Genomic DNA, 18,035 nt, shown 5'->3' with positions numbered 1-18,035 from the left:
GTGGAAGTGCAGAGTGTGGGCGTGCTCGGTTAAACACCCTCCCCCGCCCCTGCGCGTTGCTCCTCCCCTCGCTGGCGAGGGGGGCCACCACGCGTTGGCGACAACGGAATCGAAACTCACCACGTTAATTTAATACTTAAAAAGTCATCATCCAAAAGAGGGAAAAAAAAACCCCATCCCAGTCTCCTCGTCGGGGATATTTTTAGCAGAACCACACGCATGACACAGTACCCAGGGAGCAGAGTTCCCCTCCTCAAGCAGTTCAGTCAGCCTGGCAGGGCGCTGAGGCAGCTAACAGAGTGATACAGCTGTGATATACATCTTATATTATCTATATGTATTTTTATATATAGAAATACCTTCCCCACGGTATTTGTTGGGGACCTGTGTAGTCAAAGCTGTAGGTACCCTCATGCTGAGGCCCTCTCCAAAAAGAGACCGATGGCTTGAGACAAACAACGCTGGTATCAGATACAGCATTACTTTCTGTCCATGTGGTTTGAATTTAAAGGCTGATAAACGTCTCTTTCTCCCAGCCTGGAAACCAGACTATTTCCATGAGATGAAAGCAGAACAGCCCTAAGTCAGTATTTGGTTCCTCTCCCAGACAAAGTGGCTTATGCTTAGTGCAGGTACATACAGACCTGGAAACACTGGTGACACCTGCCTGGCATTAAGCCCAGCTCATCTGGTCCAAGGGAATCAAGCCATGATCAAAAAATACAGATCTAAGACAATGACACGTGCTGCCTACACTCTCTGAGTCCATTGGCTGGCTGTCGGTGTCATTTCTGTCTCATATTAGCTCGACAGCGCTTTGTGTATTCGTCCACACACTTCCCTGGGTCCCAAAGTCACCATCATCTCAGCAACGCTCGGTCCATGCTGCAAACACAGAAGAAGTCATTGTACAAACGGGAACTTACACTTTTCAGCACATGTTGATGCATCACCACTACGGAAATGATGGACTGATTAGCTATCAGATTGCTGTTAGACCAAGGGTAGGGGTTTTATTAGCAATCTCAAAACAAGGGTTTGAGTTGGTTTTTTTTTTCCTCCTGAAGTAAAATGTTAAGAACGGTCAAACTGACCTGGAAGGATTGATGCCAGGATTAAGCTTTGAAGAATTTTAGTAAAACTTGGGTTTGAACTTTGTAAAAGCAGATTGCAAGCAAAATCCCAGCTTTACACAAATATACAACCTTGACAAAATTCCCTAGAGCTGGTCCAGAGGTTTCTCTAACTTCAGACCTGTGACCAGCATATTCAGGCCTTGACAACTTCTGCCTCTGAAACTTTCTGAACAGCTCTTTCTTCCAGATTTGCTGTGTATCATATGTGTGCTTGTAACAGAAGCACATATCCATTCTTGTGAGATGTCCAAATACCAGGATCTGGCTATCAGAGAGAAGATAGCTGTGAAAAAATAAGAAGGTCCCAGTCTCAGAATGTTTCTTTTTTACCTGCTGCCCACTGAGAGCCAAGCGAAGGAGTTGCATCATGCTGCTGTACTTAGTCTCTTTGGTTTGCTTCTGGAGGCTTCTCAGGTCCTTGTTCAGCTCCTCCACGGATAAAGCAGGTGCCTGCCTCGTCATGAGCCTTTAGGAAACAAAAGATGTCCTTACAATCTAGTGATGTAAGAAACACGAGGTTCCTACCCAGAAATGACTAATGATGTCAGTGGCTGCCAGCTACCTCAGACTGGTTTTGTAAAATCTTCTGGCAATAGCAGCAATTCAAGGTAAACTCCCCTGCCCTTCATTCCTGCTTTGTGCCAGGGCACTCCCTCTGCTGATGCAGCACTGGTCCTACCCAGGTACCTCCTGGGCTGGCGAGGGCTGCGTTACCTCCAGACCGCTGCCGAGAGCTCTGCTTTGCAAAACCATACCTCTCATCTACTTCGACAGCCCCCCCAGAAGCAGAGTTTGTTCAGAAAAGCAAGTATCAAATTTAAATCACAAAATTATGCCAAGGGCCTGGCAACCCCCAGGTAAGCAGGGACTGATTTCTTTTTTTAATAATATGATTTTTAGAGCTGCAGGAGCCATGGCCAGTATGACTCAGCTGTAGGTAGCAGTACTACTCTCCCTCCAGGACAGTAAGTATTCCAAAATCTGAATTGCCATCACTTGGATTCAGTTACCACTCAGCTGTGACAAATGACTCATGGCAACCAACTTTATCTATAGCTGGAAATAATAGCTCAGTTTGCAGATAGTGACACCTTAATTATTCCCCAGACTGTTTTTCAGAGCTTGTTTTAGTCTGGATGTGACAGCTGAATTGGAAAGGCAACTGCCTAGCTGTGAGCCATGGAGTAGCAGAGGGACACGAGCAGCAGTGAAATGTGTTGGGAAAACCCCACATAAACTGGCAGAGAGGACTCTGCCATCCCAGCAATGTTTCTGAGCAGACAGATTTGCAGACTGCTAGCTAGAAAAAAAAAAAAAAAGAGAAATGAAAGCAGGAAAAGCCCCCCAGGGATAAACCTTTCTGAAGTGACAATGATTCCAGCTGGACACAGGGTTCATCCCAGTACATGATCTAAACACAGGCTGACCAAATCCACCTTGCACTTCTCCAGTTTAGTACCAGAGCAGATGAGCTGGCAGGGGAAAGCCCTGCTGACACCACTACTGCACCAGCACCCTGCTGGCACGCACACTCAAACTCCAGATGTGACAAGTTTTGCTTGAGAGCACGGATGACAGCTGTCTCACTGGCAAGCTTCCTTTCAATTAAAATCACAGAATTTCTCACCAGTGCTTAACTACAGCACATTCCAAAGTAGGGCAAATAAGAACTATGAGCATGTCCAACATCAATGCAGTGGCCAAGTGCAATGCTCCGGAGCAGGCTGGGAAGAGACACTTACCCTAAGACTAATTTTCCTATTTCATCTACTTCTGCAGAAATAGTTTGTAGCTGCTCTCGGGACACTGAGGGCCTAACCCATAGGTAAGAATAATCACACGACACCAGACTCTTCAGGAAGCTTATGTGGCCCTGAAAAAAAGAAAGCAAAGCTGTCAAGGCTGAGGGTTAAGCTGCAGGGGAAGCAAATTCACTCAGTCTGGGCTTTACAAACAGATACAGAGAGTCCAAACACACAGTCTCATAATTTGCACTGCTCAGGGGATACATGAGTTGTTGACATTTAAGCAGATGAGTTTTTCACACCTATAAGCCTGTGTGAGCAGGGCCACAGAAGCCTAACAGGCCATGTCTGTAGCTGTGCTGCACAGCCACATGGGGGCTGACTCAGAGTTAGGCTGGGGAAGTGGCTTGCCATGTTCATCCAACAGACAGTGGGAAGTCACATGAGTCATGGCACACAGCCACAGCAAAGCCTTCATGCTGGGACAGTCAAGCCCCTTCCTGCCTTTACAAAGGCTTTATTCTTCACAAGGACTCTCCCAGACACTACAGCAGCATCCCAGGAGCTGACTGGGAACCAGCTGGGCTCATCTTCCTGGCATTGAGCGTGTCTAGTATCCTCTGTCCCCTTTACAGCCAGCACTTCCTCACTTAACTGAGAAGCAGGGTTCCCAATACACAAACCCCATGAGTTTAACTAGAGCTTAACTTGCCTCTGCAAAGAGGTTGCTTTGACTTTGCTTCCACAGCATGAAGCAGCAGCAAAGCCAAAGCATGTTATTCTGCCCAGTTAGCAGAAGCTAGAGGTGAGCAGTCTCCTGGCATGAGAGGTGCTGGGCCTTCCCACCACAAACCAGCTGCATCCTGGGCTCCAGGAGAAGTGTAGCTTGGGGGTTTGTCACCACTCATCTAGATAAAGCCACAGCTGATCTGAGCCAGCACTACTGACAGTCCTGCTCCAAGTGGGAACCGGTGGTTTTCCAAGAAACATCCTACAATTCCATGATTCACTTCCATAGCAGCGACACATCTTCCCTCTGCTGAGGGAGCTCTGCTGGCTCAGCAAAGTACAGATGAGCCTACAGCTCTGCAAAGGCCTCCGAGTTATTCACCATGCCCATTCCTACATGTCTTCTAACTGGATCGTGGGATTCTGGTGGTCAGCATGCACATGATCCCTGCAGCTAGCAGTAGTAGCCATCTGCTGTTTGCAGGCTGTGGAGTGTCAGAGCTCGCTCAAAGCTGTGCCCAGGACTAACTGAGTCTGCACCCAGGAATCCCACAAAACCTCAGCTCCCCAGAATGGTGACACAATGCTATCACTGCTCATACTTTCCTCAGCAGGAGGACACGCTCCACATACTCCTTTTCTAGAACCTCTTGATCCACTTCTTGATGCCCATAGACATGCTCCACCATCATCTGCAACTCTCTAATGAGCTCCTGTCGCAGCCCCTCATTCTCAATGTGACGGGTGAGGTGAATCCTGTAACAAAGGAGAAAACTGCTTTTGCACTGCTTTGGGTTAGAGTGAATCTAATCATCCCAGCCTCGTAGCATTTACTAATTAAAAGCATACAACTGTTAGAAAAGCAAAACTAAAGCCCAGACAGACATTCTACAATAAGGCATTGAGCTCATTGAGCAAAGAAAAGATGTGGTGACTCTCAGCAGCACATCCCTGTAGCACACCAGGGTACTTGCAGAAGTACCCTCTGGAAGCATTGCCTCTTTTTAGATGTTATTTAGAATCCAAACTTAAGATCTTGCATAGTCCTAGCCACACACCATCTGCCCAGGCTTTTACAGTGTGCCCAGCACCAGTGTCAAAGCACGGGACGGGAGAGGAGGCAGGAACAGTGTGAGTAGAAACTTGTCCTTGGCTGTAGCTCTGTGAAACAGCCACTGCGCTGGCACCAGGCTTGAGCCAATAAACAAAACTGTCAGACAAAGCCAAGTGCTGGGCAGAAATTCTCACAGATGTACAGATTATGAATTTTAAAGTTGCCACTGACATTTATACCTGTTGAATTCTGGGAGTTTTTCAAGATCCAGGAGCGCTGAATGGGTTGTAATTCTGCCTATTTCAAACTGCGAGATCAGCTCCTTCAAAGTCCTCCCCATCTGTTTCTCTGCAAAATAATCCAACAAGGGAGTGACATATGTCTGCTCTCCTGCAGAGCCAGTGCCGCTGCTTTTCATCACGAGCCTCAGGCTCGGGGCTGGGGTTGCAGCACACCCAAGGAAGAAGTGACCCAGGAGAGCCACTTCTTGCAGTGCTGACACCAAGTGGGGACAGGCAAACAGGAGAGATCTTGTTTCATGCACAGGAAACTGCCCTCTCCCTAAAAGCAGGCTCTGCTAATTAATGGGGAGGAAATAGAAAGTGCTTGGCTCTTCACTCTGCTTGGCTCTTCAGTGGAACACCTCTTGCATCAGTCATCCAAAAGCCTTCACTGCCCATGAAAAATTTCATTACCAGAGTTCCCGAAAGACAAGTTAATTTGTGAAGCCCACACAGCAGAAGCAACAAAAGGAGTCACTGACTCAACTTCTCATGGTCTTTCAGGTTAAACAAGAAGCGTGACAGACATAACACACGACACTGCAATTACTAACCACAGAATACAAGTTTTCCCAAGAGTTCACAGACAGTTTTTTCACCTCGAGATGAATGTTGTCCCCAGTGGGAACCCATGAAGCATCAGACAATGTAAATGGTTGCACAGAGACAAAGATTCCCACCGTTCCAGAACACCTCCCAGTCTCTCACAGGAGCTCTGAGGAAGCCCTGGTGAGATTTCAGTGGCAGGTGGGTCACCTGACACCTGTTTCCTGACCCTTTCAAACACTGTCAAAGTTCTTGGCTATTTACAATATGCCCAGCCCATTCCCCTAAGTCAGGGTTAAGAAAGTGTCCCAGCAAGTACTGACCCTGTTGTTCTTACCTGTGAACCCAGAGCCACAGTTGGTTATGATGTCCAGGAGGGCCTCAGGCAAGTAGCCGTCCTGAGCAAAGCGCTCCAGAAAGATGTCTCCCTGCCTTTTTGACAGCTTGCCACCATCTTTGTTCAGGAGCAGCGGGAGGTGACCAAACTGAGGGGGATCCCAGCCAAAGGCTTTGTAGAGAAGAAGGTGCTTGGACGTTGAAGTGAGCCACTCAGTTCCCCGCAGAACGTGGCTGATGCCCATGTAATGGTCATCTACCACATTGGCCAGGTGGTAGGTGGGGAAGCCATCCCCCTTGAGAATGACTGGGTCACCTTCCACATCAGCCACGTCATGCTTGCTCCAGCCATAGACCAGGTCCTGAAAGGGTTCCACCCCCTTGTCCAGGTGGAAGCGGACCACCCAGTCCTGGCCCTGTGACAGCTTCTCAGCCACTTCCGCAGGGGTCAGGTGCCGACACCGGTTGTCGTATCTTTGAGAAAGGAAAACAAAGGTCTCAGCTCAACACAGGCCTAACCCATCAGCCATTTCCCTGTTCCAAAACCTCTAAATTGAACCCTGAATGTTATCTGTAACCTGCCCGTTATTTATTCAGTCAAATTACCCCATCCCTGGAGATTCCCCCACGAAGCCTCTAGGGGTGCCGCTGTCTTCTGTCTCAACAGGCACTGAGGTTACAACCCTCTTGCCACCCACGTTGTCCTAAGCTTTTACAATTGTGTGGCACAGGGAACCCCCTCCAGGAATCCCTACCGTGGGGTCTGCTGGCTCCTCAGGGCCTCCTTCCTCAACAGGTCCAGGCGCTGCGGGGTACAAAAGCAGCGGTACGCTGCGCCTCTCTCCAACAGCACCTCGCTGGCTCTCCGGTAAAGGTCAAGTCTGTGTGACTGCTGGTAGGGCCCAAAGGAACCACCACGGCGAGGACTCTCATCGGGGGGAATACCTGAAACACCAGTACAACAAGACTTAAAAACTCCCTAAAAAGGTACAATGAAAACCCACCACTGGAGCGTGTTAAACGAAGATGAGACAGCGAGGGTCTAGTTAGCATCCAAAAACAGCTTCTGCTCCAGGGCAGGCAGCTAACAGCATCTGTCTAGAACAGGAGTCAGATTCCCCTGACTCAGAGGATAAACAGCAGCCAACATCACGAGAATCAAGAGTACTGTGTGTGAAACCACAAGCAGAAAAAAATAGTAGAACCCAGTAAATAGTTGAGCAGCTCTGGTACAGTATTAGAGCAAAATACAGTCAGATGTACATGTACGACGTAGGATTTGCTCTTTTTATTGTACAGGATCACAGAAATACAGTTGAGATCTTAAGACAATTATTTCACCAATAAATTTTACAATTTTCACTCCAAGTTTCTCACTCAGCAGCAAAGTCCTAGCCTCTGAAGGCTAATCTACCCATTAAAAGGAGCAGCTGGTTCAAAGTTTATCACAATGCTGCATTCTAAAACTCACCCTCACTTCAAGGTCTTAAGCTCAAAGACATAAGAGGATTCAAAATGAAACCTGCCTCTCCCAGATCCCATCAAGCAAATGTTCTGCATATAAACAGTTTATAAATGTATGGTGAGGTCTGTGATCTCCCACGGCTGACCTTCCCATCATGTCTCTCATGCACAATCTTTGTGTCCCGATTTCAGCTGAGATAGTTATTTTTCTTCCTAGTAGCTGCTACAAGGCTCTGTTTTGGCTTTTTGTTGAAAACAGTGTTGATAACGCAGAAATGTTTTTTGTTGTTGCTGAGCAGGGCTTGCACAGTGTCAAGGCCTTTTCCACTTCTCATCCTGCCCTGCCAGCGAGTGGTTGGGGAAGCACAAGGAGCTGAGAGGGAACGTGGCCAGGACAGTTGACCCAAACTAGCCAAAGGGCTATTCCAGACCACAGAATGTCACACCCAGTAGAGAAACTGGCATAAGTTGGTGAGGAAGGGCAGATTGCTGCTCAGGAATTGGTAAACAGATGGACAACAATTGCATTGGGCATCACTTGGTGTTTTTTGTTTCCCTTGAGTTTTATTTCTCACTCATTCTTTTTGTTATACAACTGCTCGTTGGATCACTTGCTCAAATCTGTATCTTCCTGCATGTCAGACAACACAACCAAAGAAACCAGGCCTAACCAGTTATTTCTGATAGAAATCATATTTCCAGCAGGACTATCCTGATGTGTAGCTGTGTAGAAATAACTACATTTCAACTAATTAATCATCTGAAATGCTGCACAGCCTGCTATCATGCAAAATACCCTCCATTTGGCTACCATTGGTCTCTTTCAGCAAGCAAAAAAAACCCCAGATTGCTGTTGGTAAATACCTGCCCAATCCAGCATATCTTCTATTCCTTCTGCAGCTCCAGGCACTACTCGATTTTGATCTGTATCCTCCACTCTCAAAATAAAGGTGCCTTGGTGTTTTTTGGCAAAAATATAATTATACAGAGCAGTCCGAAGGCCACCCAAATGCAGAAAACCTGTTATCACGGGGAAATCGGAGGAGACCATCGTAATCAAGGGCCAACAGAGGTTTTTTACATAAGCTAAATGGGCAACGGGGCTTGTCATGGTAACCAGGGTGCAGACAGATGTGCCGCAGGGGCACTCGCTGGCTGTACGGACCCCCGCTATGGGAATGGTTCACTGGCTGTGGTCTCGCAAGAACGGGCTCCCTGCAGGGATCGCCCACCCGCCGGGCCGCGCCGCGCCGCGAAACGCCGTTTCGGTGCCTGTCTCACGGAGGGACACAGGGCTCTCCCGTGCTGCGAGAGAGTAGCGGCCCCGGAGACCCGTTTATTGCCACATCGACGGGGCCAATCCCTCCCGGGGAGCTTCCAGGAGAGCTCCGCTCCCTCCGGCCGCCCCAAGCACACGCTGCCCAAGTGCCTAAATTCACGTTTTCCAGCCCAAAGCGCCGCCGCGCCCGCAGCGGAGCCGCCCCGGTGACGATGGGCGGGGGCCCAGGAGGGGGGGGCTGGTGAGGGGCCGGAGGTTACCTGTGGGGCTGGGGCCGAACCGCACCCGCGGCCCCGTCCCCGGGCCCGAGCCCGAGCCACGCTCCGGCCCCGCCGCGCCCCGCAGCGCCCGCAGCGCGCGCGCCATCCCGCCGCAGCACCCACGTGGCCGCGCGCGCCGCTTCCGCCCGGGCCGTCAGCCAATCGCCTGGCGCGCAGCGGCCGGGGGGCGGGGCGTCCTGTGACGGCGCCGCCACCCTCCTCCCACTGCCGGTAGCGCGGGGGGCGTAGAGCCGCTGCCGCCCGCAGCGCGGGGCTTAGCGCGCGCGGCCAGGCACGGGCCCGGGGGCCGTGACGCCGGGCCGGGACTGCCCCCGCACGCGTCTCCGGGCGGCGCGGCCTGCGGGCCTGTGGGCGCGGCCTGCAGGGCCCGCTCCGCCTACTGGGCGGGGAGGGGCGGTTTGCAGGGCTACGGGGGCCGGCGCGGCCCAGTAGGGCTCGGCGGGCGTTTCCCGGTGTGCCCCGCGGCGGATTGTACACAATCATCATGGCCGCCGCCGCCTCCGCCGCAGCCGATGGTAGGAGCCCGCGGTCTCGGTGGCAGAGCGAGGCGAGGCGAGGCGAGGCGAGGCGAGGCGGGCGGGCGGCGGCGCGGGACGGCGAGGGGCGGGGCGGGCGGGTGGGCGCCGGCGCCAGGAGACGGCCCCGGGCGCTGTGCGGGCGGCGCTGTGCGGTGCGGCGCGGTGCGGCGCGGCGCTTCGGGGTGGGGGCGCGGGGGGGCCGCGCCGCAGCGGCCGCGCCGGGCGGGCCGGACAGGACAGCTCTTCGCCGGCTCGGCTCTTCCTGTCCGCTCGCCTCCAGGTGCCGAGGAGCCGGGAATGGAAGCGGAGGCGCAGGAGCTGCCGCTGGGCTGCGGCGAAGAGGGCGGCTCGCCTGCGGCAGGGAGGTCTCCGGAGGGCGAGGGGTGCCGAGATCCCCCGCAGGCGTCTGTCAGCAACGGCGGCGACACGGAGAGCGGAAAGGAGCTGGTGGAGCTAAAGGTTATCTGGAACAAGAACAAGTACGACGTTAAGTTTTGCCTGGACAGCACGGGAGCCGAGCTGAAGCAGAAGATCCACTCGCTCACAGGTCTGTCGGGGCCGCTGCCGCTCCTGCCTCGGCCCGCACTGCGTTCTACCAGTCTGCTCTCGGGCCAGCTCGTAATCGTTCTTCTCCCCCCTTAGGCCTTCCCCCTGCTATGCAGAAAGTTATGTTCAAGGGACTTCTGCCAGAGGAGAAAACGTTGCGGGAAATCAAAGTAACAAATGGAGCGAAAATAATGGTTGTTGGCTCTACTATCAACGATGTTCTAGCAGTAAACACACCCAAAGAAGCTGCTCAACAGGAGGTCAAAGCTGAGGAAAATAAAAAGGAGCCACTTTGCAGACAAAAGGTTATTAATGTCTCACTAATTCCTGGTGTGGGGGAGCTGTAGGATTTGCATAGCTCTCTTGTAATACTCTGTAGTTACTCTTGGGTCCTTTTCTGCCTCAGAGCAGGCTGGGACTCTGTCACAGCTAATGGGTAGCAAGGCTCTAGGAGGAGAAGTTGCAGCAGCAGAGAAGTGTTTAGCTTTGCAAGACACTGCTTGTGCTGGTGCCAGGCACAGCCTAGTATTTCAGACAAGAAATGGTAAATGGTAGAAATATTTCATGGGTGTTATGCCAAACCCAGTCTAACTTAATATCTCAGTAGCTAACTGTTTTTTGTTGGTGTAAAGGAATTTGATCTCCAAAAACTGCCTTTAAAATGAACGCTAAGAGAGCAGCTCCTTCAGCTGTCCCAGCACAGAAGGAGATGTGGAATGCTCCTCTCATGTCTTGAAGCACTGCCTCCAGCTGGGAGTGCAATGGGTGCAGGGAGGCTTGGTCTGGTGGCGGTGCTTCTGTGCTCTGGGGCTGATAAAGGATGTTCAGCTTAAGGTATTACCAGCCTTGTACCTTCTTCAAACCAAATTTGGTTACAAATGAAGTTGTTCATCCTTGAACTGCCACCTTTATGAAACATGCTTTTGTTTTTCTATAATCTGTCATAGTTCACGTTCACTGTAAGTTCCGTCATTGTTTAAAGGTACTGAGCAACTTACAAGCTGTGAGCATGGTTTTCTCAGATACTGCTGCTCTAATCTGGCTTGCTGCTCTGCTGTGTGCTGTTGCACTGTTAAACATGGAGGGGTTTCTGCTGTTCATTGGGTATAACACTTGACTGTTAAAGCTCTCTTGCCAGATGCCCACTATGGGATTCAGCATGTTCAAGTGGGACTCGGGATGTTTTAATTCTTTAGCGAGAGATACTTATGTGTATGAGTGTTCTAGAAGGGATGTTGTCCTTTGCATTACATTGGGGTTGTATTATTTGGTGTAATTTCTTTAGACTGTCATGGAAAGGACTCGGTTAACTTTGAAAATTACCTGTTTCCTGTGTGATAAATGACACTGAGTAGTCCTTAACTGCTCCTTAGGGCTGTCGGGATATGGTCACAGGTGTAGCTCGAGGGAAACTGAGAACCTCAGTTGCATTTGTGTAAATTCTCATTTTTGGGTTTGTGTTGCAGCAACACAGAAAAGTACTGGACAAAGGAAAACCTGATGACGTGATGCCTTCTGTTAAAGGTGTTCAGGTGAGTAAATAAGTACTTGAGACATTGTCGTCATCATCAGAAGAGAAAGACTTTTTTGTGGTTTCAGACCTTTCTTTGCTGGCTCAATTGTTCTTTGCTGTCTGAGCAGAAGATTGGGAAGGTGGATCATCCTTATGCTTAAAAAGTGAAGAGAATACATATTTTCCCCTTAAAGTTCTTCACCGTGACTCACTGTGTTGTCTCTTTGTAGGAGCGCCTGCCAACAGTGCCATTATCTGGCATGTACAACAAGTCGGGGGGGAAAGTAAGATTGACCTTTAAACTTGAGCAAGACCAGCTATGGATTGGTACAAAAGGTGAGCAACCCTCAAACTCTGAGATGAATAATGGGTAATTGGGTTACAAGGGAATCGTGTGACCCAGAAATAGCTTCTGGTGTGACTAAATGGTGTTTAGGGAGTAATGTTGGTATTATAATACTTCAGAAGTAAGTTTTGCTTCCTCCTCTCAAATGCCATTCTCCCAGGTCACTGAGTGTTCCTAGATATCTTATATTTCTGTTCTTGAAAACTGGAGACTAGTCGTGCCAGTAGACTAATGCTCCAAATGTAAATGATATTATTTGGCATTTGTATCCTATCTCAAAAGCACTTCGTAAACATTGGTTTGCTGCCAGCATCACATCACAGCTCACTGTGTCTTGGCTAAGGCTTGGAAGGGAATCTCAGGACTGGCTTTAAAACCAGAACTGCTGGCATCTCTGTCATAATCTGTCCTTCACACCAAAATTAGTTGGGTGTCTGGTTTCAGCCACGTACCATTGCAGAAACTATGGCATGTGGTACTGTGCAGAGCAATCGGCTCACTGTCCTGAGTGGTGCCAGGAGGAGCTGAAAAGGGCTGTGGTGATAACATGCATGCTGAGGCTGCCTCAGATAACCTCTGCCTTCAAGGGAAGCTTCTCTCCTTTCGTTTCACCAGGATGGAGCAATACTCTAGTGATGAGCAAGAGAGAGCTTGCTCGCTGTCCCTAATAAAATAACCCGACTGGATGGCAATATTAGCTTTGGGTGGCACCTCCAGCTGCTACTTTGTTTCCACAGTAAGCAGAAATCTAGGTAGTTCTCCACTTCCCTTTGTAGGACAGACTTGACTGTGAAGATTTTTCTGGCTTTAAAACATCTACTGGTATCAGTCACAGTGCTCTTTCTCCTGGGATAAGGGATAGGGTGAGACATAGGAGGATTTTTTTCCCTCAGTAGGTTGGGCAGACAGATCTTTTTGAGCACTGGTAATGTGCTCTGAACATATGCTTAGTCTTAAGGTAAATTAATCGTCTTCCTTCACTTTCTTAGATGAGTTTCAAGTTTAGTATTTCTGAAGTACTCCAGATTAGTGTTTCTGAAGCTGTGACATTTTATTCTTCTCATGGTCACCTGTCTTTCATATAACCTGTTTCCCCACTTCCCAGAATGAGCAGCAGCTTGCTTCCCCTGGGGAATGGTTGTAATTGCTGGATGTTGTAGGGAAAAACTTCCTGCTCTGAGAAATTCATAGCAGGTGTCAGCACATAAGGGCTAGAGTGACACCAACTGGGTGTTAACACAGATTTTCACTTGCCAGTCCCAGAAAGTTGAGACTGTTTCTTTCCTCCCAGCCTCCCTGTACCTCCCAGGTCACTCTGTACCTTTTTGTAGTCTAAGGTGTGGTACAGGGAGATGTTTTCCACTTGCTCTGTGTGATTTTCATAGAGGACTTGTCTATTGCTGAGGTACTGTGAAGAGTAGCTGGTTTGCTATGAGTGCGCAAAATAAGTTCTGAGTCACTTAGCTACAGCCAAGGCTTTCATCACAAAGTTTATCTCCCCGTGGGCCTCTTCAGGTAGATGTTTTACTGTTGGATCACACAAATCAGATGTATCAAAGGAACTCATAAGTTTCTCCCTTTGTAGAGTGTTTATGGATTTCTCTGTCTTATACCCAAGAAAGTATAAGGCTGACACTGAAAGCTGGAAGTGAAAGGAAGGATCTTGGAGTTAATTCTTCAGAGAGAAGTGAAGAAAGAACTGAGACAGAAAAAGTCTGCCATGAACCATATGCTTTGTCACTCTTACTGGTCACCTCTGGCTGGCCGACATTACTCCGTCACTTAATTGTAGTATTGCTTTTTTTCAGTTTCTCTTTTTCTTTCTTTCTTTCTTTCTTTCCCTATTTACTCATTAACATTTCCTTCCCTGTGCTTTTTTAGTAACAATTTAACTCTGCCTCAAGGTAAAGCCAGATCTAGGCTTTCGGTTAGTTAGCCTGTCTCCTTTCAGCTTTTTCAGCCTTGGCATTTCTGTAGAGCTTAGTATAATCCTTGGTAGTCAGTATAACTCAATGTAATCAATCCTTGGTGAGCCATCCCACTGGGGTGAGTGGAGTCTCTTATGGGGAAATACTAAATAAAGCCAGGGTTTTCCCCTCACCCACCTTAGCCCAAATTAGATGAACTGAAGTGCTCAATCCAATGCAGAGACATCAAATGTGAGGAACTGTGTGATCCAGCTTTGGATTCCTTTAAATTATTGCTGTGCCAGTTGTGGAGTATGTGGCAATGTGGTAGACGGACTTTTCAGCAGCAGGAATCCAAAGCTCACCCAAAAAAGGAGACTGCTGACCTGGGGAGCTTTTAGAAGTAGTGGAGGTGGTATTTGAAGTTAATATTAAATACTGCTCCTCATATATCATAAATAATACTTTGATCAATTTTAATGTAGAGAGAACAGAAAAGTTACCCATGGGGTCCATTAAAAATGTGGTGAGTGAACCTATCGAAGGACATGAGGATTATCACATGATGGTAAGTAATGCCTCTGCTTGATTAATATCAGTCTAATTCTCTGTGCAAATACACAGAAGTAAGGCTTTTGAAAGGGAGCAAAGAGGAGATGGAGGGTGATGCCAGCCTCATGTGGTGTGGAAGGTGGGAATGTGGACACAGTGCTGTGACAGCGTCAGTGTTCTAGGTGTCATATTATCTGCTACTCTGTGGAAATTTGGGCTGGTTTCACACAAGCATTAGTGCTTAAGTGTTATTTCCTATCTTCTGCCTTGCAACAGTGTTACAGCAGTAAAGATACTCAGGCTATAACTCATGATTTCTGAACATTAGTTATGTTTTCCTATATCTAGTTTAACCTCTGATTTCTGTTGTGTTTGTACAAACGAGAGGCCTTGCTGAGGGTTACAAATAGTACCTGATGCTGGGAACCTTTTTTCCCCCCATATATAATTTTCTGAAAAATTGGTATTGGTTCTATAAAAGTAATGCATTTAAGAAGAGCGGTGCTGATTCTACTGGATCTTTGTCTCTTTCTTTATGGGATGTTTTTGAGGTATTGCTTTCCAAAGTACAGTAACTAACTTTTACTGTTGAAGCATGTTCCTTGCATGATCCTGTTTCCTTCTTTGTGGAGAGAAAGGGAGAATGTTACACCTTATAATTATTGTCTGCAGGAGCGTGCTGATCTAGTCTTTGTCCAAGTACTTGATTTTTTGATCACCCATGTTCTCTTCAGAATAAGCTCCAAGAAACCTTTACCCTAAAGCAAGGACTGGCGTGCCATGGTGCCCCTCTCCTTCCTACCCTCACTTAAGTTGAGAAGAGGACATTATGTCTGAAATTTCTATGAAACTTTATGACTGTGAAAATATGATCATTGTCTTCCCAAGTTCCTGTTTGGCTTCTCAGTTCAGGGCATTCTAGTAATTTCTGTCGACTGAGTTACGCTTCGGATTCTGTCTTCCAGAATGATTGCCTCATGTTCTTGAAACTGGCCAAGGGGTTTTGTTGCTGCTCTGATACCCTGAAAGGAAAGGGCTCGTTGTTTTCATTGGTTCTTTGCATGTTTGCATCTTCTGAGGAAACAAGCTTTTCCCGTGGCATACCAAGTGTTAGAAGGAGGCAGTGGGTGTAACAGCCTTGTCTGGTTCTGTCGTGGAGAGGCTGTATCTGTCCGCTGGTATAAGCTGTTCCCCTTCCCGTTGGTAAATGTTGTCATTTTTAACTTTGCAGGCATTTCAGCTGGGCCCAACAGAAGCGTCTTACTACTGGGTCTATTGGGTACCAACTCAATATGTTGATGCAATCAAAGACACGGTGCTGGGAAAGTGGCAGTATTTTTGAAAGCACGCTCACCTCTGGCACAGGAAAATGGCACAAAGCTAAGGACACTACTGGGAGAGGCCTCCAACATCCCTGGATGTGATAGTCCTGGAACTTATTAATAAAATATGATAAACGAGGCACTGATGGAGGCCAGAGGTGATGTTCTTTCACCATTAGTTTACTTTTTAACTTAAAAATTTCACCATCCGTTTTCTGCAGTCAGCTTCAACCATATTTAAAGCGAATACGATGGAAATCAATAAACCTTAATTCATAAAATATTGTGTGTAATACACTTAAATCTGCTCAGAGTCGATCTTCCAATTCAGTATAAAAAAGAAAAAGAAACTATTACGATGTATTATGGAGGATTTTTTACGTGGTTTGAACAAAACCAGATATTTTCATAATCTTTCAGTTACGAGCGTTAGACTTAATTTAGTTACTTGGTTGTGACTGAGAACTTCAGAAACAGTTTTTTAAAAATAAACTTTAAACATTATGCAAAACTGATGTTTAGTAAGCCATATTCTGCTGGCCCTTTTGTTTCAGGTTCGACTCTTTGGTAGCAAAACTAATTTCTTTTCTTTTGTTTTTAACCCAAAGATGCCCTTTGCTTTTTTTTCTTGTTTCCTCACCCGTTTTTCCCCATGCTAGGGGCTCTGGGTTGGTGCTCTGTGTAGCGTGTTTGGAGCAGTTGTACCACTGTGGCAGTGACACGGTGCTGTTTGCTGTCCCTTTGTGCCACGTTAGCTGTTCCCCTCCCAGTTGCACGCTTCTGCTCCCGTTCTGCCTCGGGGCGCTGTGTTTTGGAGCATGTTCTGGGAGCCTGCAGCCCAGGATGGTGCTGCAGCTGTTGCAATGACACTCGCCCCTCGGACTGGAACCCCTTCCCCCCAGAGCGCTGCCTGACACTGCCCGTGCGAGCAGGACGAAGCCGAGCCACGGACCTCGCCCGGGAGCCAACCAAAGAGGCCATCCCACGCGTTCTGAGAGCTGGGAAGAGGGAAGCTCAGATGCTGCTCGGGATCCTGAACAACTGCATTAGTCTCTGTGACCTGGATTTTAAAATTTATAGGGAAGTCGTTCAGGGAATTTTATCCACTTTAGGATACCTAAATATCCAGCAGCTGATCTCTTGAAATTTAAATCACCTTTTGGCTTCTCTCTTGCTCAAGTTTACAGGGAGCTCTTGCGCCTCGTCCTATCTGAAGTTTCACTCCTCACCTTTGGTTTGTGACGTCCCGCATGTCATCTCAGCTCTTCACGTCCCATTTATCTCAGGTTTTCTGAATGGACCTTTCAGTCGTGAAAAGGTGCACACCCTGACAGGTTGTACTGTGCTGTCAGACCAAGTCAGTCTCACCCTGGGTTAAACCTGCATCTAACAGATCACTGTTCTAACACTGTAGGCTTGGTATCGCTCTGCGCAAGTAGCTTCACACTTTGTGAAACTCCAGGAATAGCCGATCTGGATATATTCCGTGTCCATTTTTTGCTCTCCTTGAAACAGCCCAGTCAAATGTCAGCAGGTGCGAATTCCCACGAGTGTTTGTTTCATCTTCGTTTGATAGACTGGGAGGAGCGTTTGCTCTGTGGTATGTGTTGAGATTCTGTATTTACCTGTAGACTCTGGATAGCAGCATAAGCAGCTTTTCGTTTGCATTTTCAGTTAGGGCGTTCATGCAATATCAATTTTAAAGGTGTTTGGTATCCTGCGTATAAACTAGTGATGTGCTTGTTACTCTTGTAGCTTCAGATGTTTCTTTCCTGTATCCAAGCCAGCAACAGTGTGTCTTGCCATCAGTGCCCTGTGCCAGGAGTTGTGCACAGCACAACCAGCCCTTGGAGCAGGCGAGAGTAGGCGCTGGGGTTGGCGTGAGGGTGCTGGAGACAGCGTTTGTCACAAACTCAGCACAGCTGTCGCGCTCCTCATTTGATGGTCTGGTGGTGAGGCTGAAATATCGAGTTCAGTGTTTGGTGGACACTACACGCTCTGGTATGAGGAGCTCTGGTGATGTGAGCTTGTCCTGTCCCTCAGGGTCACCTTTGCACTTGCGGTCTGGTTGGTTCTGTGATGATCGGCTCCCACTCACTACCCAGCTTGCTCAGACCTGTCCAAACCTCCTTGATAAGCCGTTTTCCCTTTGTATTCTTTTGTTTGGGGCTCCTCAAGAGGAACCCCAAACTGAGTATCTCAGTCCCAGCTCCTCCAGAGTTCCTGTGGCTCCCGTGCATGAGGAGCAACATGGGTGAGTACCTTCGGCCACTGGTACTGTGCAGGGCAGGTGCCCACCGAGGCCAGAAAGGGCACCTTGGACAAGGGCTGTGGAGCCCTCTGGGACCTTCCTGGCAGTGCGTTTCCCAAGGGCACAGCTGCTCTGTGCCTTGTCCAGGAAAAGGCAATCATCTTGAAAGAAACTGTATATAAAATTCGTTGCTTACAAAGCCGTTTTAAACATGGAGAAGAGAATACAA

At 48.4% G+C, this 18,035-nt stretch overlaps 2 protein-coding genes across 2 annotated transcripts; one reads left to right on the top strand and one right to left on the bottom strand.

Moving 5' to 3' along the window:
* Window positions 1-168: 168 nt before the first annotated feature.
* On the bottom strand, window positions 169-8,936 carry EARS2 (glutamyl-tRNA synthetase 2, mitochondrial). The gene is made up of 9 exons (XM_061992209.1): window positions 8,831-8,936; window positions 8,156-8,311; window positions 6,583-6,772; window positions 5,829-6,301; window positions 4,904-5,012; window positions 4,213-4,366; window positions 2,879-3,009; window positions 1,467-1,602; window positions 169-885 (listed from the first exon to the last, which is right to left on the bottom strand). The coding sequence occupies exons 1-9, from the start codon at window positions 8,934-8,936 to the stop codon at window positions 802-804; spliced, it is 1,539 nt and encodes a 512-aa protein (XP_061848193.1). The 3' UTR covers window positions 169-801.
* Window positions 8,937-9,266: 330 nt separating this feature from the next.
* On the top strand, window positions 9,267-16,066 carry UBFD1 (ubiquitin family domain containing 1). Its single transcript, XM_061993844.1, has 7 exons — window positions 9,267-9,366; window positions 9,650-9,916; window positions 10,012-10,220; window positions 11,382-11,447; window positions 11,659-11,764; window positions 14,167-14,249; window positions 15,465-16,066. Exons 1-7 carry the CDS (start codon window positions 9,336-9,338, stop codon window positions 15,573-15,575), a joined length of 873 nt encoding a protein of 290 aa, XP_061849828.1. The 5' UTR covers window positions 9,267-9,335; the 3' UTR covers window positions 15,576-16,066.
* The last annotated feature ends 1,969 nt before the right edge of the window (window positions 16,067-18,035 follow it).

The sequence above is a fragment of the Colius striatus genome, chromosome 3 (genome assembly GCF_028858725.1).
Source record: "Colius striatus isolate bColStr4 chromosome 3, bColStr4.1.hap1, whole genome shotgun sequence".
Lineage (NCBI taxonomy): Eukaryota > Metazoa > Chordata > Aves > Coliiformes > Coliidae > Colius > Colius striatus.
Note: the sequence above shows the minus strand (reverse complement) of the source record. Positions and strands in the feature narration are given on the sequence as shown.

Coding starts and splice junctions, on each gene's coding strand:
- EARS2 (XM_061992209.1), bottom strand. CDS start 8,936: ATGGCGCGCGCGCTGCGGGCGCTGCGGGGCGCGGCGGGGCCGGAGCGT. Junction 8,312..8,830: donor GTTCGGCCCCAGCCCCACAG/GTAACCTCCGGC, acceptor CCGTGATAACAG/GTTTTCTGCATTTGGGTGGC. Junction 4,367..4,903: donor AAACTCCCAGAATTCAACAG/GTATAAATGTCA, acceptor CCTTTGTTACAG/GATTCACCTCACCCGTCACA.
- UBFD1 (XM_061993844.1), top strand. CDS start 9,336: ATGGCCGCCGCCGCCTCCGCCGCAGCCGATG. Junction 9,917..10,011: donor GAAGATCCACTCGCTCACAG/GTCTGTCGGGGC, acceptor CTCCCCCCTTAG/GCCTTCCCCCTGCTATGCAG. Junction 10,221..11,381: donor AGCCACTTTGCAGACAAAAG/GTTATTAATGTC, acceptor TTTGTGTTGCAG/CAACACAGAAAAGTACTGGA.